The sequence below is a fragment of the Sphaeramia orbicularis genome, chromosome 9 (genome assembly GCF_902148855.1).
Source record: "Sphaeramia orbicularis chromosome 9, fSphaOr1.1, whole genome shotgun sequence".
Classification (NCBI taxonomy): Eukaryota; Metazoa; Chordata; class Actinopteri; order Kurtiformes; family Apogonidae; genus Sphaeramia; species Sphaeramia orbicularis.
Genome location: NC_043965.1, coordinates 11,172,678 through 11,193,969, shown reverse-complemented (window position 1 = coordinate 11,193,969; position 21,292 = coordinate 11,172,678). Strand labels below are relative to the sequence as shown.

The window sequence follows — 21,292 nt, the reverse complement described above, 5'->3', positions numbered from 1 at the left end:
AAGAAATCTTTATTTCAAGCATGTAGACAGTGAAATCAAACCAAAAATCAACCAACAAAATGTAAGTACTGGTACAAAAATGATTGATAAGCAAACAAACAACAAAATAAATAAATAAATAATAACGGTAATAGTAAATAAATTAATTAATACAATTATATTACAACAATATTAATAGCAATAATGATGATGATGATGATGATAATAATAATAATAATAATAATATAAATAAATAAAACAAATAAAATGAAATTATACATGCTCGAAAAGGAGTAGGAAGAAGTAAAAACTTACGCACTCCTACCCCCAATTTCTATTCCTTATGATCATTATATAGCAATTATCATTTTGCATGAATATTAATATAATAATAGTAATAATAATAATAATAATAAGAAAAACAAAAAAAATAAAATGTCATATAAATTATACTAATAAAAGCAGCTAAAAACGCACCCCTGTATGTTGCTTTGGAAAAAAGCGTCTGCCAAATGCATAAAATGTAAATGTAAAATAAGCAGGTATAAAACAAGCAGAAACCCATAAGTCACACACAAGCATACATTACACATATACACACACACACACCACAACAGTTTTCCAGTAATGTGAAAAACCACCTGTAATCACCGTTGTAAGTCCTGTTAAGTATAAGCAGTGTGATAGTACATACCTGAGCGTCAGCCTCTTCATACGGATCCACAAACACTGTCGTATTAATGATCTTGATCTCCGACTACAACACAAACACACATGACAACGTTTCAACAAGTGTCTCATTGGTTTTACTGTTTTTCAGGCAATTTATTGTTTTACTACAACAAATTTTATGTTTATTTTCTCACACTTTTGATTTGATTTAGTGATTTATTCTGCACATGCAATGAAATTTTACATATATGCAAACTAACAAAACATACATAATACAAATATCAAGAATCATCACAATCTTACACAGTAGAACAGCACAATAGTTCCATTTACATGCCCGAAAAGGGGTGGGAAGAAGTGCAACTTATTTAATCCCACCCCCTCTCCCTAAAATATCATTAATAATATATATGTCCCTCTTCCTTTTACATTACTCTTTTCATTATCAATTATGTTGTTGCTTGAATGATCTTTTATTTACATTTTTCCAATCACTTGTAAAGCTCTTTGAAGTGTCTGATAGGTGTTAAATGAATGCAAAATAACTTTATCCATCCCCCAGTGGGAAACTCATTCATATACAGCTTTAACTTATCGATCTCTACATTGTGTCATTGGGTTTTTGGCTAATTATGCCCAAGTTGCACTTTTACAGGAAGGTATTTTGGTGCTTTACAAGAATAACATAGATTTTTTTTCTTGCAATTTATTACTGTACTATAGAAAAAATGTGTTTTTCCTGCTTCAACTGTTGCAGCTATAGTGGCCCCAATATGTCATCTTATTTTCTCTGTTTACAGCTGCTGTATTTTCTGCTTTTATCTATTTTTTCTTTCTTAATTCATATGTTATGCATTGTATGTAAGGTGAGTATGACAAGTACCATATAAATAGCGTTCTCCTTAAGCGTTACTGGTGTTTTATATTATTTATTTATTTTTATGACACCAACACACACTTTATAAACATCATCCATTTGGTTCATGTACTTAAGGTGTAGTTGGCGTCTTTAAAATATGACGGTAACCTATCACACTTGGTTTTGTCGTGACTCAGTCATCATCTGTCTGGCATTTTCAGATTCTCTCCCACAAGCCCCTGCTTCATGTTCTGTTTCTGCACCTGGTCTTTAGATGAGCCATGAACGAATCAAACCCTGGCATCGGTTCTACAGCTCAGTGTTGAACTACTCATCTGCCTTTAATATTTGTCATCTGTCAACTTAAACTGATGAAACACAGGATGGATGAATGGAGAAAGCACTTTAATCTGACTCACACTACAATAAAAAAAATAAAAATTAAACAATTTTGGTTGAAGATTAACAGGTATGTTATAAATGTTATAAAAAGACAATTTCTGCTATGCCCCAAGTTCTTTATATTAGGAGATCCCCAAGTGTTGTCTGTGTTTCCCCAACCACTAAAAGGCTGGATACAGACTGTTTTAATGACCGGATGATAACTTATAATGAGGAACTGGAAGAAATATGGAGAACCTCCATCCCAAGAATGGATAACAGAAGTTGGAAAAGTAGTGGCATATGAAAGAATGTCATATGCATTTAAGTTATTCACTCCTTTGGTGAAGTTAAAAAAAAAAAAAAAAGTGCCTTAAGTTTAAAATTATTTAGAAATACTGAATTGAGATGGTAGATATGTTTTTGTTGTTGATTTTTATTTTTTTTTAAAAACTTTTTATGATTATGGTGTGAATGCTCGATGCTGTACACATTTAAGTTGACATAAGCAGTGTACTAGGTGAAAAGAATAGGCAAAAAAAAAAAAAGCTTTTGCTTGTAGCCTATTCCTTTTTTGGTTTTTATGTTTATTACGATTAATGTACTAAGTACAATGATGGATGTTAAACCAAAATAAATTCATTCATTCATATAGGATGCAGGACAAGACAGAAAAATATAATTTGAATGAATTCACACTGAAAAGACAATGATCACATACCTTATATGTATATATATTATGATTAGACACCTCTGTGTATTTATTTATGGTGTATGTATATACTATACACATGGATACTTAAAGCTGATGTGTGCGGGATAAAAAGCCACAATATTTACATGAAGACCCCTTCTGGTTACGGGAGGGTGGGTAATTTACCAGTGCTCTAATCTTAGTATTTGATGTGTGATGTGATAGGTTTGGAAAAAGTTAATATAAAATGCAAGTCATTAAAAAAAAAAAAAAAAATCGAAACGAAGGCATTAAGACATATCATTAATTACCTCTGTCTGCTTCATCCTACCTTTGGTTTGTCTGTTTTGGGATCACTTTCCACATTCTCCATGGCTGTGAGCGCTTCAAATCCACCAACAACTCTGCAAAAACAAAAACCATCGTCCATTTATGAGTCCTCTACACATGATAAAGCAGCCATAATAAAGCAGTACCCCTGACCCCACTCCCCCAATCATTTGGACCTTTTTTATTCTATATCCATAGACTTTCTGTTGTATATGATCAGCTGACTGTGATGTCACCCACTGGTTTCTGAACTGCCCTTCTAAAGGCAGCAGTTTGTAATTTTGTTGTCACCATGTTGACTTTTTGGAAACAGAAGTGACCATATTTAGACAAAAGGGCCTGAGGAAAGTGAGAATTTGATGTATGTTATGTACAGGGTTCGTACACATTTTTCTAGGTCAAATTCAAGCACTTCTTTTAAGGTTCATTTTCAAACTTTTCCAGCACAGCACCTTATCATTGGAGTAAAATACACATCTACAGGAATGCATATACTCATGATTATATTTGTCACTTTTTATCACAATGATGTACATTGTATTATGCTATAAACATCTACATTTATGTTTCATGATAGCAAAAAGTTTTGAAATTAAAGGAGAACACAAAGTTTTATCCAAAAAAAGGGAAGACACTTGGTGTTCTTCAGACACATTCGCACAGAGACAAAGATTAAGACAAAAATATGCCTGGATTTTGACATGAAGTTTTATTTTTCTAAATGTATCACCTCTCTGTAAGTAGCTTTGGCTTGTCATCTAACCTGGAAGAATTCATATTAAAAATGAATAAATAAATTATATCACAGAGTTATAATTGCAAGCACCTAAACTAAAATTCAAGCACTTTTCAGACCTTGAAAACAAAACACTGAAATTCAAGCATTTTCAAGGATTTCAGCACCTGTACGGACCCTGTATGTAGTCAAGACCAAAGTCCAAGTCAAAACCAAGACCCGACTATATCAAAGCAACACAAAGACTGAGGCAAGACCAGAAAAATACTGAATCTGACCTGTGGCTGCTTATTCTTTTATTTATTTTATTTTACCTTTATTTAACCAGGAAGTCCCACTGAGATTAAGAATATCTTTTGCAAGGGAGACCTGGCTAAGGTAGCAGCCACACACAGTCCAAACAACATAAAACACATACATGATACACAATGAACAATAAAACACAATAATAACTATTCAACTGTAATGGCATCAAGAAAAACGGTGACATTCCTCCTTCACTGCATTCTCCATGATACTTTTAAAATCATTAACAGAAATGAATGTACGCAATTTTACAGTTATTTGAAGATTATTCCACGACCATTCATAGGGAAAATGAACACTGTTATGAGTCAAGATATTGGTTTAAATCTGCAATGTGATCACAGTCTGAGTCAGAGATCAAGACAAGGCGGAGTAAAAATACAGACAAAAAACCTTCAAAACATGGTCGTGAAACTGGCCTTGAGTACGACACCAGAACACTAGACATACTGCATTAATACTGCATTAACTGTTTGTCTATGTATACTGGAACATACGCCTGAGACAGTGAGAGAGGGACGACAACAAAGCAAGTCAGCGGTCAACAAGTGTAAACATGTATCACAATTTAAGAACAAAATGTCACTGCACACTTACAGGTAAATGGTGCGTTGACCCGTGGGGATCCACAGGCTCTAGATGTGGTAGTTTTTATTATGTTGTGTATTTGTGCATGCTGTACCGCATTTGTCCAACAGTCACCGCCAAAGTATTCTGGGCATAGCAACCTGACTGTAAGGCTAATGTATTCCAAAATTACTAATATCTCCCAAAATAATGGTCCTATCAACTTCCTGTTTTCCCTACTGTCTTCCTTGACCAAAAATCCATAAGTATGCCAAACTGCAGCAGTCAGCTCTTTCTGGATTTTGTGTGATTCCCAACACACACACACACACGGAGGCCACTAGGCTTTTATAATATAGATTATAATATGACAACTGAAAAAGTTCTATAAAAACATGTTTACTACTGTAACTTTAGAAAGTGTAATGCATGTACTGCATTAATGGGTTCATTAGCATCACTGAGGAGTCATTTCTAATTGTCAGGGTTGTGTATATATTGATCAATGAATTCAATGATCACTTTTTTCCATTTTACTTGAACGGAAATGTCATCTATCTGACTTGAGCTTCTAAAGTGTGTATATTTACTGCTTGTGCCTTATAAAAAGAATTCTGCTTTAAAGACAAGAAATCCAATATTACCTGGGGCTTCAACAAATAAAAGAAACTGAAATCGATGTACCTTTTCAAATAAAAAAAGCTAGATAATTAACAATAAATGTTTTTGTGGCTCCTGACAGAGTAGATACAGAGTGGCACCTTTTCTACTGTGATGAAAAAGTAAGAAAAAGACCAAATATCCAAAAGGCTGCAGGTCTGATGAGGACATGTAGAAAAAGTGGCTGGTCTACAGAGTTCCATTCCATGTAAATGAGATTGAGTGGACCGGTGTTGCAGCAGGTCCATTAAATGTGCAGTTAGTAACAGAGATGGACACAGGGATGAAGCACAAGCTTTTTAAGTCTGTGGGACACGTGACCAACTGCTGACAACTATTTATTTTTAGTCAAAAGTGAAAAACGGCATTCTCCAAAAAGATGTGATTTCAGATTAACCTAAGCCGAGCAGAGAAAGAGGCATCACCAGTTTGCATTCAGCACCTGCTAAATATTTAACTGTTCCTTCCCAGAGTCAGACGAAAAGTCCCCAAACTGTTTTCACTGTCTGGGTCTGAACTGGAGCCACATATAGATAATAAACAACAGGACAATATGAGTCTGACAAAGACACTCATAGGTAAACTAAGGAGAAAAGAAGATAGAGAAGAAAAAGACAAAAGAAGTGAAGACAGAACAAGTGAGTGGTAAAAGGTCCATCTTATACATATATATTCATCATAAAAAACATGCCACAATTTACAAAAGATCCAAAATTAAAGGTTTACCTTCCGAAAACTGTATGTTTTCTGTCCAGGTAGGCGCACGAACGGAAGGTGATGAAGCTGAGAGAGAAAGGACAAAAACAATGAGATTACATTAGTGCGGAGAATTAAACTGATCTTAAAGCAGTGATGCCTTTAATAGAAGTATGTCTGTTAGTAAGCTTTAGTTATTCAATCATTCCCAGGAAAATCTTACAAATATATCACAAAAACCTGGATATTCTCTGCAGTTATATAGTTATAAATAACTCAGAAATGCTCTGACATTAAAGGGACTCTGCTGTGAGAAAATAAACTTCAATATTATGGAATGAAGAAAAAAAGAACTATCTATAAATATATACAAGATAAAAAAATTTATATTCACTGACATTGTAAAAATAGAAACTTGCATGAAACATAATCTGCCCCGCACTTTTCCTTGGCTAAACATAGTGTAAGACTGTTGAAAGTTACTGCCCTATAGGCCCTATAGGTGACCTATTTTGTTTGTTTACTTCTTAATTTATTTCAAATATTGCATTAAAATCAAACAAAAGAATTCTATAAAAAAAATGTCAAACATTCAAAAAGGAGCGGGATGAAGTTTAATTTATAATCTCCCGCCCCCTTACCCCATCCTTCACCTATCCTAAATTCCTACATCAGAGTCCCTAAGTAACTCAAAAATCCTCATGTCAGACTAAATTCTGAATATGCAAAAAAAAAAAAAAAACAAACACAAAATTGCTGTACATATCAAGGATAGACTGTCCATTTTGCATTAGGCTTCTGCTCCATGCCACAGTATGAATTTGGTGCAGATCTCAATGTATTCTTCAGATAATACCATTACATCATTGAAAAGACTTGTCGCCATTTGACCTTGAAAAAGTAGGTCAAAGTCACCTGCTTTCAATAGGCTTCTGCTCATGCCAAGATGCATCTAGAGTATAAATTTGGTGCAGATATCTCAATGCATTCTTCAGATTAAAAATGTTAATTTATGAATTTTCAAAAACTGAAAAGATATTTCTGGAGAATGTTCATATTTAATAAGTTTTCATCCATTATCAGCTTTTTTCATATTATACACCATATTTGGCAGGAACAAGAGAATGTTTAATATGGAGAATTTATGTAGATTTATAAATGTGCATAAAGCCTCAGTGAAGAAATCAAAGTCAAGTAAACAACGGCTGCAGAAATCTCTGATGGCTGAATTTCCACCAAAGACACTTGTTCAGAGTAAATAAAAAAAAGCTTTTCTTACAACTGGGATTTGTTGGTGTTTGGGCCTGAGTTGGCCATGCTGAGAACCCCACGGCCGGTATGGGTCAGGTTGGGCCGGAACTCATCCCTGAAGGGCCTCCCCCAGAACGACTCCCCCCCTGGGAAAGAAGGAGGAGGAGGAGGAGGAGGAGGAGGAGGAGGAGGAGGAGGAGGAGGAGGAGTTAGTTGTTAATCACATCTACTCATGACTCTCATTTATTATTCACTGATTCATTATGACCCAGTTTCTATCAGATCATAACAGATGATGACCACTGTGTTCCCGTATCCAAAGAAGCTCTGATAACTGATCACTGTTGTGCACTTTAATTACTTCATTTCCCCAAATTAATTTGATTAAATATTCTTTAAAACAGTTTGTAATTTAAAACCCCTTTATAGAGGTTTCTCCTGAATAATAATGTTAAATGTTCTTATGTATTTTCTGTCCCAGCCTGAAACACTGAGGTGGATATACTGACTGTGTTGTACATGTGTCCAAAGAATCCTCACAAGACCTGATTATCAGTTATTGTAAATGTCTTAGTAAGAATTTAATACATCTGAAACAAGGCATAGTTGCTGTGATCTACACTATAAAAAAAATCCTGTTGTTTTTAACAGAAAAAAAACTGGCAGTTGTGGTTTCCACAACAATACTGTAAAAAACACATCCAACTGTAAAAATATTTACGGAGTAACATGTAGATTTAACATTGGATTTAAATGGTAAATGGACTGCACTTATTTAACACATTTTCTCCGCCTTCATGGTGTCCAAAGCTCTTTCCAAAGCCACCAGGTCCAACTGGGAACAATTTAGGCTTCAGTGTCTTCCATGGACACTTTGACATATTGACAGTCAGAGCCAGGATTTGAACCACCAACCCTTTGGTTATTGGACAAGCCGCACTACCAACTCTACCAACCCATTAATTTACAAATTTAAAATGTTACATTGTAAATGTTTACTTTTTTGTAAAATAACTTTTTAATTTAAAAAAAAAAAAAGTAAATATGCCATTATTTCAACATTGTGGTCTTGCAATTTAAATGGTACCACATTGTTTTTGAATTTACAGTTTTATTTTCTAAAAACAATAGAAATACATAATTTCTACGTACAAATCTGGTTTTGGTCACATACTCTTCCTGTAAAAACTACAGCTATAGTTGATTTAATCGTTAACACAAAAATCTTTTCAAATAAACAACTTTGCATTGTATTGTTACTTACAGTTTTTTTATGTTGCAATTTTATAACTTTTTGGTGTTAATTCTATAGTCATTTTTCACAGTGTAGATAGAATGTACTATTTACATATCTAATTCAGAATATTGCCTCCAACTAGTATTTCATTCCATTTTCAATTTGTACGTTAAAAAACCTGAAGGAGAAACAAAAAAATTTTAAAACAAACAAAAAAAAAATCTGCTTGTGAAAGGTGGAAGGAAAAGTTAGAGTTTGGATAAGACAAGGATGCATAACAGAGCTAATGAAAGGGGAGTCATGTTCAAGGACTTAATACCACAAACAAACTAAAACATATAATAGATGAAGAAGTAAAAAAACAGCACCATGAATGAAGAGCTGCACAATAAACGCCTAAATGTTAGTTAAAGGGTCCATGTGAAACCCCATACTACACATCTATATTTTGGAGAATGTAAACCCAATCCTCTCCTGACATGTTCGGAGGTGACAGTCCTGGTTTGGATCAGTGCGGTGTGGGCGTGTTTCAGACGGAGCTGAAGACCTGTTTGTCCTTGAACACGGAGCCGTGTTGAGAATCTACAGCTGGGAGTCATTATTGAGACCTGCTTCATCATTAAGAATCACTGTGATGGATACACAGGAATAAGCACCGCATGAGTTTATTGGCTCCCAACAGGGAGGAGGATCTGTGGCCCCGAGGCCCCGAGTCCTGGGCCGATCCACCTGTGCATGTACATACACAGCTATGAGTGAAGTAAATGTGTGAACCGCAGATACCCTTTGTACAGTCCTCACACTCCCTGGTGACATTTTTACATAATTTATCAACACGCTGACATTTACCTTGAGTCAAAAATAGATGGAGACCATGAATTTAGAACCAAACTCAGCTGAAGTCATAAGAGCTATATGATAATAATAATAATAATAATAATAATAATAATAATAATAATAATAATAATAATAATAATAATAATAAGTAATCACAGTGGTGTTGATGACCAATTAATCACTTGGAGGCATTTGTTTAAAAAAACAAACAAACAACCAAACAAATCTTAAAATGTTCTGATTCATCATTAAACATTGGAGTCACAGATCAGACCTGAAATCTGTACATTTACACTTTACATTACACTTTGTTTTGATTCAATTCGGTTCAGTTCAGTAAGATCAATATACAGTCGCAGAAAAAATTATTAGACCACTCGTTATTTTCTTCAATTTCTTGTTCATTTTAATGCCTGGTACAACCACAGGTACATTTGTTTGGACAAATATAATGATGACAACAAAAATAGCTCATAGTAGTTTAATTTCAGAGCTGATATCTAATCATTTTCCATGTTTTCTTGATAATAACCAAAATCACTTCAGTTCTTAAGTCAATATCTATGGCACTGTACTGACAAAAACAGTGTTTTTAGTCATTCCATGTTTTCTTTTCAATCTGTTTTAGTCACATGATACACACAGGAGTTAGTACTTGATTGCATAACCATTGTTTTTGATGATTTTTGATGGTCTAATAATTTTTTCCGTGACTGTAAGATAGAATTTCTGATCCACCAAAAGAGAAGAACATCCCAACTATGTGATTACAGGGTAAAAGAAAAAGTGTGACAAGATGAAAGTGGGGATTGGAATAGTTTGTTTATAGTTTGTTAATAGTTTGTCCCTTAGTTGGTCTGTTGGTCAAAATATTCAAGTCTAGTCAAAAGGTTTGTTAGTGTGTTGCGTGTTCAGTCCAGGTGATGAAGTCCATTTTAGCCCGAAGCTTAGAATCTGTCAGACTGGATGCATTTACACAGATGTCTAGAGACAGAAAACCCACACTCTGATATAAACCAGTTCCACCTTTTAACCCTTTATAGGGCACTTGTAGAAATACTAGGACTTCAAAAAATCCAACCTTAATGTGTTATTGCAGAATCTAACAAGACTTTATTACATTTGTGAAAATTTTCCTTTTATATTGGTAAGTAAGTAAGTAAGTAAATTTTATTTATAGAGCACTTTTCACAGACAGAGTCACAAAGTGCTTTATCAATTCAAATCAGAATCAAATTAAGTTTACAGAGACCCAACAGAATCCTTCAGGAGCAAACACTTGTGATTGGTGACAGTGGCGAGGAAAAACTTCCCTTTAACGGGCAGAAACCTCGAGCAGACCCAGACTCCTGAAGGATGGCTGTCTGCCTTGACCAGTTGGGGTTAAGAGAGAGAGAGTAAAGGAGGAGAAAAGAGAGAGCGATAGAGATATAGAGAGACTGGGGGGGGGGGGGGGGGGGGATGACACATGGAGTACGTTATGATGAATACAGAGTGTAATCAGTCTGTGGTGGTCCTGGGTCAGGTGGGAGACTAAAAAGCCTTTTTGAACAGGAGGGTTTTGAGGTGTTTCTTAAAGCTCTCTACAGAGTCCATGGACCGTAGATGTAGAGGCAGGTCATTCCATAGACGTGGTGCCACAGCTTTAAAAGACCTGTCACCGCGTGTGCTAAAACAGGTGCGTGGAACCATCAGCAGGTGCTGTCCTGAAGACCTCAAGCTACGAGTCGAGCTGTAGGGCTGGATCAGGGAAGCAATGTATGCAGGGGCCTGGCCATGTAGAGCCCGGAAAGTTAGCACAAGAATTTTGAAATGAAGACGATATAGAACAGGGAGCCAGTGGAGAGATTTAAGGATGGGAGTGATGTGGGTTCTCCTGTTTGTGCGGGTCAGGAGCCTGGCAGCAGAGTTCTGGACAAACTGTAGACGGGCCAGCTCCTTCTTGTTTAAGCATGTGAACAGGCTGTTGCAGTAGTCTAAGCGAGAAGACACAAAAGCGTAAACGATCATCTCGAGCTCATTTATGGACACCATAGATCTGAGTTTGGAGATGTTGCGTAGGTGGAAGAAACAGTTTTTGACTAGGTGTTTGGAGTAGAATTCTAAAGACATGTCCTGGTCAAAGATGACACCCAGATTCCTCAGTTTTGTCTTTACCGAGGAACTCAGGTCTCCAAGGTGATGTTTGATCCCTGGGATTGTTATGTAGAAAATCAAGGTCGATGAAGTGACCATATTTGGTTTCTTGCCCATAAGTGGGAATTTAATTTATTTTTTTTAAACTTTGGAACATTAGAACAACATTTTTAGAATTACAACGATATAAGCGCTGATCCAGACCCCTGTCCACATCCACATTCTCCCTTTGAACATCATTCCTTACATTAGTACCATTACTTCATGGTACCTAACAAAGCAGGTACACTCACTGTTCATACAGAGGTGGACCTTACAGACCCTGTAGACCACATTGAACTTGAGATTGTTCCCTCACTGTCCTCACTGTAACTGTTGCTGTCCCTGTCATGTAATGTGTGCAGAAATGACCAAAAATAGTCACTTGCCCGATAAAGCACTGATAATCACCAGTGTGTGGTCTGATTCCAGCCCGTTTTACACTCCACCCAGCCCTCCCCATCTGCATCATCCTGGTTTCATCTGTGTGTCTGACTCTTCTGGATTCCCATGTGCCAAGTATATTTAGTAACACTCTTGACTTGCAGCTTGATTTGCAAGTGTATTTATACAAACATGCCAAAAAGGCACTATTAATAATTCAACAGAGAGATGTTACATAACTGTAAATGTAGTTTAAGTGCAGTCCTGATCTTACCTGTGCCGGTGCCTGTGGGGTCTCCTCCCTGAATCTACACAAGACAAAAATAAAACCCACTGTTAGCATTGGCTGATGTCAGCTGAACGGAAAAAAAAGCTTCTGATGCCTGATAATGACGCCTCCGCCAATGGGTCAAATTACAGACTCATACACGGAAAAGAGCAGAGGTGGAAAAAGTACATGAATTCAATAGAAGTAGACCTTTTTTGTGTTGCAAAAGGAGTCAACTCAAAGTATCAGTCTAAAAGTGTATATTCTGACTTTCGAAGGACATTTGGATAAAAACGACATTTTAGTTGAGTTCAGGCTCCTTAGTTGTATCAGGTAAAGACAAACACACACAGTATATATAAACCCAGCTCTACTTCCTAGAAAACAAAAATGTGGTTTGATTAAAAGAGCAAATTGAAATTTGAGTCTCTGAGGGAATACTTAGGCAAACATTTATTTCGTATCTTTAAAATATTTGTAGGGTGTAGTTTCATTTGAAGTATTCTTTATTTCTAAGAATATCAATTACAGTTTCCTGAGTGTTGACCAAAAGTGCGTTTTATGAGGTAGCTTTTGACCTTAATCGCCAAAGTTTTAGCAGTTTCTACTCAGTTTCTCTTATACCTCAACTAGATGTTAGAGAATGGGATGGGCTTTTGAAGAGGCCTGAAACCCACAAACAGGTTCCTTCAATAACTGAATGGTTGAGTACTTGTTCCTGACTATTGTTATTGCAGGAAAAATCCCCTTTCTGTATTGAAATGGGACTTTTGTAACCAGAATATTTCCTGCATTCATCTGACTTTTAGTCATAGATAACAGTGTCATTGTGTTTTTACCGGCCTCTATTGTTCTTCTTTAGACTCAACTTTCCCCTTGTTGTTCTCACAGTAGACGCTGCACTGTGGACTTCTAGTGTTCAAAGACACAGTGGAAATTCTGAAGCTTAGTGTTGATGAGTGCTTCCATGTACCATTTATGTAAGAAAGTATAGGGAGGGCTGGGAAAATCCTAATTTTCAACGTCAGAGGAAGCTTGAGAAAAAATACTTTCCATTGTTTCTTCAAAAGCTGCACAGGTACACGACAAAACCTGAGGGGAAAACAATAACTGCAAGCAAAAGCAGCTGCAGAAGAAAGTGAACATCAAGGAGCAAAAACACATAAGTGTCGTTAGAGCCTTTCATTAGCAGAAAAGGATGATGTTGCACAGATGGTCAAAGCTGCTTCTGCATGATTTCTTTTAACTTTCCATGAGGAGGGAAATGTATTGAACAGGACACAAATTACAACGCATTTAAAAGGCAAGGTTTAGGATTTATATATTTAGAATAAAACAACCAGAGGCCTGTTTCTTTTGTTTGTGTGACAGTACAACAGCAGTTTAATGTGGTTTTGCTGCTTCGAGAATGCACAAGTTCATAACAGTTACTCCAGCAGCTGTAAAGATTCACACCTCACTATGGGTGTGTGTGTGTGTGTGTGTGTGTGTGTGTGTGTGTGTGTGTGTGTGTGTGTGTGTGTGTGTGTGTGTGTGTGTGTGTGTGTGTGTGAGAGAGAGAGAGAGAGAGAGAGAGAGAGAGAGAGTTATGAATGCATGTGATTAATAGATTTGTCGAGAGTTATTCTTTACCTGAGCCTTGTCTCTACATCCTCTGATTAAACAGATGAGTTGGTTTTTGTCATCAGTAAAAGTCTAATTGGAGGAACATGGAAGACCATTTGTTTCTGTACATAGTGAACTCTTCCTTTTGGAGTCTGTGAGGTCTCAGACTGGTGGACTTCTTATATTTAAAGTAGAAATACCAAACTGTGGGGTGCTGATAAACTGCTTTAAGGGGGGTGGGCAGGTTTGTGTCTCCATTAACAGACTCTGAAGTGTATTTCAGGACTATTGTTGTCTGAGCCCAGACTCCTGTACAGCTTTGAAAGATAAGTCCAAGGCCTAAGTGGCACAGTAATTATGGATAAACAATTCACAGTTCGCTGCCATGCATGAAAATCATGAGACAGAATAAAACAGAAAAGGTCCTCGAGACCAGATGTCCACTAAGAGCCTCTTCAATTATAGGAGCCGCTGTTCTCAAACAGAGCCGATCAGAGCTGATAACACTTTCACTCTGGGTATGTTTACTCACCTCTGAAGCAGAAAACACTGAATACTTTACTACTGCAATGAAAACCTTGGCATTACACACACAGCGTATCATTTCTGCCCCTAGGGGTTGTGATGGAAACTGGATGCATCTTTTTAAAATTATGCAACTTTCTTTTGGTCCATGCGTGTCTCTGATGGAAACACATTGCACAAGTCACATAAGATCGTCTAATAATTGTCAATATTTTCATTTTATTTGTTCATAGGCATATATTTAAAGGTTAAAAGTTAACTTCGTTTATTATCCCCACAGGGAAATTCGGACTCTGCATTACCAGGGGTAAACCAGAGGACCTGGGGGTAAAATGGAAGACCAGGGGATAAACAGGAGAACCTGGGGTAAACCAGAGGACCTGAGGGTAAATAAGGAGGACAGGGGGTAAACAGGAGGACCTGGGGTAAACCAGAGGACCTGAGGGTAAATAAGGAGGACCAGGGGGCAAACCGGAGGACCTGGGGTAAACCAGAGGACCTGAGGGTAAATAAGGAGGACCAGGGGGTAAACAGGAGGACCTGGGGTAAACCAGAGGACCTGGGGTAAACCGAAGGACCAGGGGGTAAACAGGAGAACCTGGGGTAAACCAGAGGACCTGGGGTAAACCGAAGGACCAGGGGGTAAAACAGAGAACCAGGGGTAAACAGGAGGACCACAGGGTAAACCAGGGGACCAGGGGGTAAACTGGACAATTAATATTAGTGTAATAAAACTCATCTGATACCTGGTGACATTTTACTGTAGACTGGACAGTTTTTGTATGTATGTGTGTGGGTTTAGGAAACAATAAGACCCTTCACCACTTTACACATTATCTGGTCTTCAGAGCCCACAGTTTAACGTCCAACTCTAACAGTAGTTTGCCTAAGTGCTTCATCGTTTTAGAGTTTTTGTGTATACAGAAATATTTTGTAAAACAAGTGTTGTGTGAGCAGGAATTTTACACGGTATGAATCTAGGATTTCACTTGGATTCTAAAAAAAAAAAAAACATTTTGTTATTAGTATAGTATTACTGTGGTGCACTGATTCTCACATTTTTGTTCTTTTTTAGTTTTTGCACCTTGAATATTTAATTTCTCCTTTTCACTCTTCACACTGTCACTTTTAATGGCACAGCTCCTGCCAATACACATCTAACCAGCAACTACAGGGAAACTTGTATAAATCAGAAAACATCTAAAATTCAAACATTCCCAAATACATCTTATTTGAACCAGGCTTGGAGCAGAACTGTATCCAGGGACTGTGAACAAGGTTGTAAGAAAATGCTCTCATTTTAAGACTGAATCCGTCTGCGGACCCACTGTCATTTACCTTTTACATCATAGACCTGATACAGTTGAGCCCGGTTACAATAGATCACACAAACCCAGAGTCCTTACCATGAAATTGCGAATGGATCTGTGGAAGATGGTCCCATCATAGTAGCCTTTTTTACACAGACGGATGAAATTCTCTCCAGCTTTGGGAACCTGAGGGAACAGAAAGTAGTGGTTTATAAAAACCAAACCTCTGGCAAATGGAAAAACACCAGGACTGTTGGTTCTGTGTGAGGGATAACACAGCCTGGTCATACTGAAAACTGAGCTGAAAATGAATGGTAGTACAAATAATTATGATTTAACTTATTAATCTAAACTGTCTACTGTCTTAACTTTATGCCACCATGGGAGTATAAATCTAGTAATAGTTCAACTGTGTATAAACACCTCATTAAGAAAAACAGCCATTTACTGGCAAAGAATTCTGAAACATATGAACATTAGATTTCACAAATGTGACAAAACACACTATTGCCATTTCCTGCAACTGTTTTAGGGTCTTTATCAGAGTAAATAAATATGTAATTTTCCTACTGGAGAATATAACCCCTAATTTCATTTCATTTATTTATAGGTTTCGAGCTCAAGAAAAAACAAAACTTTCAAGTGTACAAGGAACTAATAGCAGAGCAAATAAATTAATAAATAGAGGTGATCAAAACAACATAGCAATTGCCGTGTACACTTGTAATAAGAAAATAAATTCAATATGTATTGCTCGAAAAGGAGTAGGAAGAAGAAAACTTATTAAATCCCACCCCTGCCTCTCATTTTTACAATATAACACATTACTTTAGCTTCCTTAATGATAAAATTACATCTGTTTAGAGTCCTAATAATGTAAATAATAGATGAAAAAAAACTGATGACCATTACACATAGTAACTATCTAACTGATAGTCTACATAACTTATAATACAATATATTTCAACAATAATTACATATCAACAATGGTAAACAACAACAAGCACATACCAACAAAAGGGATGTAATGGCCCAGCAACATTAACATTTCAACATTAAAAAGGAGACTGGATTTTACACTTGGGCCAATCATACTCCTTAAATGTGTGTAAATCCTAATTCCAGATGAATGATTCCTGTTCTGTCCTGGTTCCATGTTATTTCACTCTTTCAAAAGAGGGGTAGTCTTTACACAGTGCAGTATGAAAAAAGTATTGAGCCCTAATTTCATTGCATTTTACTCTGTGTATGATTGACAATAAAGACCTATCTATCTATCTGTCTGTCTATCTGTCTGTCTGTCTATCTATCTGATACTTCATATTTCATTAAATTGGTTATTCCTTTCATATTATCTTATAATTGAGTATTTATATAAGAGACTATTTGCTATAAATATTCCCACTCTTACTGATTTTTTTTACCTTCTCCTAGAGCTGCACAATATATCATTTGAGCATCGTCATTGTAATGTACGTGTGTGCAATAGTAACATCGCAGGTCCTGTAATGTAGGAGCCAAATAAACTCAACATGTTCTCATCTAATTTCAGCTTAGGTACCTGACACACACACACCAATCACAATCGTTCTTAATCAGTTTGCAGAAGCAGACCATGCCCCTGCACATGGACTGAGTTGCTGGTAACAACATTGAAAAACTAGAAAAAGCACTCGGAGAGCACAGACCTCTGCCAAGACAGATCATCCCCAACCCCCCCCGATCACCACCAAAATGTAATCATTTGTTCCTCGTGCCAGTATCAGCATTTCCTGAAAATTTCATCCAAATCCGTCCATAAGTTTTTGAGTTATCTTGTTAACAGACAGATGAACAAACAAAAAATCCATCAATCTAACAAACAGACAAACCCTGATGAAAACATAATCTCCGCCGTTCCTTGGCGGAGGTAATGAACAACAATCAAGAGAAAATCAGCGAAAACAAAGACTTGGTGCCAAAAAGAAAAGCAACGTCAGTTATCTGGAATTATTTCAGCTACAAGAAGGATGATATTGAAACATGTGTTCTGTGTTGACAATACCTTGCACCTGTTGCCACAACGAGAAGAAACACAACTAATTTATTTTACCATTAACGTCAGTGCCACACAGCTGTTATATCCTCCTGAGTAATTTTTCATATCGCAATATATATCGCAGGGTTAAAAAATAATTGCAATGTCAGTTTTTTCCAATATTGTTTCTCCCCAACAGTCTTCTCCTCCCCAGTCACATGACTCACAGCTAAACTGACTCCTATCTCATGAGAATCCTAAACTGTTCTATACTTCAGTGATGTGAGGTTACCAACAAAAACTGATATGTTTTCATTAGATAATTTTCTTGTGCGAACAAGTTATTAATAAAAATATCACCTCATGGGTCTTTGGAGGCTGTGTAACACAGTATTTCTTCTCTCCGCATCTGTGTTATGTTTTACTTTTGACCTGTGCATTTTGCAGTTGGTATGGTTTGAATGTTTATTTGCTGTGGTTTATTCACAGTTTCTTCATGTTCAACAAACACATCAGTGATTTGTCTGCACATCATGGAGCTCCGTGACTCCATCCTTTATTTGTTTTGAGATATTCACAGTTTGACAGTCAGGTGGAAATGGATATATATATATATATATATATATATATATATATATATATATATATATATATATATATATATCTTTACTCTATATAGTCATAAACACTGACTCATGTATCTGCTACACTGACCCACCACAGGCTTTAACCAACACACAACTGATTAAACCAAATATTTAACTACCGCCTCGGGGTTAAGATTATGTAAATATAGAGCATCAAAGGAGGATTAGTACGACTGTGTGGAGACCCAGACACGTGGATGGTATCTGACTGAAGGTGCATTTTACAGGTGATTTAGGCTACGTTCAGACAGCAGGTCTTAATGCACAATTTGGATTTTTTGGTGAAATGCGTTTTTTTTTGTGTGCTCGTTCATATTAAACATTAAATACGACCGCTATCAGTTTCGAGTATGACCTGAATGTGACCCTGAAGTGACCTGCATGCACAAAAGAGGTCCTGACGTAATACGTGACCACGCAGGCACACACTGTGTTTGCAGAAGTGACACTCCTGGGATGCAGAATTGTGACGTTTGTCGCATTTCAATGATGTAAAAGTCAGATAAATGCGACCTGGCCGTTCAGACTGAAGTTGCATTGCAATACGGATACAGATACGTATCGGATTTGGGACCACATATGCAAGTGGGCTGGGTCAGATTAGAAAAAATCTGATTTGTGCTGTTCAAACTGTCTTTAACAGATCGGAAACAGGTCACATCAGATAATATGTCTATTTGTTTACTATGTGTATTTGTTTTTTGTTTATTTGTTTTGATATGTCAGCCCTGCGATGAACTGGCGACTTGTCCAGGGTGTACCCCGCCTTCGCCCCTATGTAGCTGGGATAGGCTCCAAGCGACCCCCGTGACCCTAGTGAGGATAAAGCGGGTTCAGAAAATGAATGAATGAATGAATGTTTTGATGATGTCTATGTCATCATTATCTGTATCTTAATTTTTTTTTTAATTCATAGCGAGCGAGTGATGTACTAATGTTGGCTGTTTTATGTCTTGTTTCTGTCACCTGCCTAGGGACTGCAGATGAAAAGTAGTTATTTTTACTAATTCTGGCATATTTACATGGGTGTATTTTTTATACAGCAATGTTCAGAAATGTGCATGGTCCCTACTAAAGAAACTAATAAAACAAAGTGATTTAAAGAAAATAAAAATAAAACATATTGGCAAAAAAAATGGATTTGGGCCACATTTGCCTGCAGTCTGAACATAGCCTAAAACTTTTAACTGTTCTTTAAATCAGTCCAATACACATGATGACAGAAGCTTATCTTGACTAACATTTAACACATCCATTAACTGGGACGAAGGCTTTGATGATGACAGGGATGATGATGATGATGATGATTACAATGATCAGTCAACCACCTCAGCCTCTGACTAACTGAGCCACTGTCCATGACAAAACATATCTATCGTTAACATGCACTTTTTCTTTGGAGCTACTGATCTAATGAACATCAAATATAATAATAATAGAACTACCACTGTCAGCCAAAGTGGACAGTTTCATTATTATCACTAATGTTTGTTTTGGATGTTCAGAGGCTCCGTATTGAAGATAAGTATACCGTCATGTTCTCTGGCAGTGATTCAGAAAGGAAACCCACAGGAAAATCTGATATAAATAAGCAATTCATTTGGAAAGCTAAAATATCTAAGCACGATTTGTATTCTTAGATTAAAAAAAAGGTTATTAAATCCATCCATTTTAAAGATGGCATAAGTAAAACTCATGATGTTAACTGTTATGTGTCTAACTGTAATATGTCTGAAACACAAAATAAAATACAAGTTTCTCAATAATTAATAATCATTTATAATAAGAATCAAAGACCAGTTCTGTTTCCGTTTCACAGAAACAGTTTCCCCTTTACCAATAATTGCTGGTGCTAGAATCACCAGGCGCTTTCATTAAAATCCACACATTTCCTTTTTCCAGCGGGTTTGCGATGTGTGACGAGACAGTCTCCGCTGGACTTGAACTCATTTCCACTTATGTCTCTGTTTCCAAGGTTCCACTCTCTGCCTCTCGGTCCTTTTATAATAGATCCCGGTCATTCAAGGCCACGGAGAGGTTTATGGTTTCAGTGACCTGCCCAGAAGGTGGAAGCAACGTTTCCTTTTACCTCAGACCTTTAATACTGGTTTAAAGCAGAAACATTACAGATTAGTATCAGTGAACGTCTCAGTGGACTGTCATTGGCTTTAAATGAGCAGGTGTCTGTCTGTGTATTTGTGTGTGTGTATTTGTGTGAGCGTGTGTTTTTGTATTTGTGCATGTTTTTCTGTTTTTGTCGGTGCATATTTGTATGTATTTGTGTGTGTGTGTGTGTATGTGTCTTTGCCTGACGATGCTTAAAATGCAAACCATTTGATGAAGATGCTGAGGTGCCTAATGTTTTGTTCTCCATGAAGATGGAATGCAGATAAATAATAATAATAATAATAATAATAATAATAATAACAATAATAATGTGTAAATGGCCCTGGTTTAAGATCACTGCCGGTCCTCAGTTTATTCACAACAATCTGCCAAAAACTAGACTGAATACAAGAAAACATTACATGCAGTGATGTCCTGATCTGGATTTTTTTGCTTCCAATCTGATCCGATTTTTTTTTTTTTTATTAGTTTTCCCAATACCGATCCAGTACTGATCCAATATCCTTTTTACAATGAAATTTTGATTTAAATTTGGAGTCATTATTTAAAGGTTATTATACTATTATTTTACTGTAGATCACAAATGGGCTGAATGTGAAACTTGAACTAAAACAAGCATGACACCTTTGACTCTTAATAACTTTAGTATAATTTTTGCACTTTCCAAATTCATACTGTGGGACAAATTAGAACCTTATATTTGCCACTGTTGTAGTGTGTCTATGGACAGGTCCATCCAGGTATTATATGAGGGTGCGTTCGGTGCCATGTGTTACTGATGTGAAGTGGGTTACAGGGTGGTCGGGTTGGGGTGGGTCAAAAGAATGTCAGTTTATTTACGGATCGGCCCAATTTTGTGACTAAATCCGATCCGATCCAATCTTCTAAAAAATGCCAGATCAGCAGTCGATACTGATCTGTAGATCAGATCGGGACATCCCTAATTACAAGTTTATAAATATAAAAGTATAGAAATATACAAGAAAATATTGGATTTATTTAACAATAAATCTAAGTACTTACATTCAT

At 36.6% G+C, this 21,292-nt stretch overlaps 1 protein-coding gene across 1 annotated transcript in view; it reads right to left on the bottom strand.

Moving 5' to 3' along the window:
• Positions 1 to 21,292, bottom strand: part of ppil2 (peptidylprolyl isomerase (cyclophilin)-like 2) — a 41,838-nt gene that overhangs the window by 3,499 nt on the left and 17,047 nt on the right. The window contains exons 13-18 of the mRNA XM_030144176.1: positions 15,569 to 15,658; positions 12,039 to 12,072; positions 7,160 to 7,277; positions 5,911 to 5,967; positions 2,917 to 2,989; positions 674 to 736 (exon numbers count right to left, since the gene is read on the bottom strand). Of these exons, the coding sequence (XP_030000036.1) occupies positions 674 to 736; positions 2,917 to 2,989; positions 5,911 to 5,967; positions 7,160 to 7,277; positions 12,039 to 12,072; positions 15,569 to 15,658 (435 nt within the window). The remainder of the gene's footprint in view (positions 1 to 673; positions 737 to 2,916; positions 2,990 to 5,910; positions 5,968 to 7,159; positions 7,278 to 12,038; positions 12,073 to 15,568; positions 15,659 to 21,292) is intronic.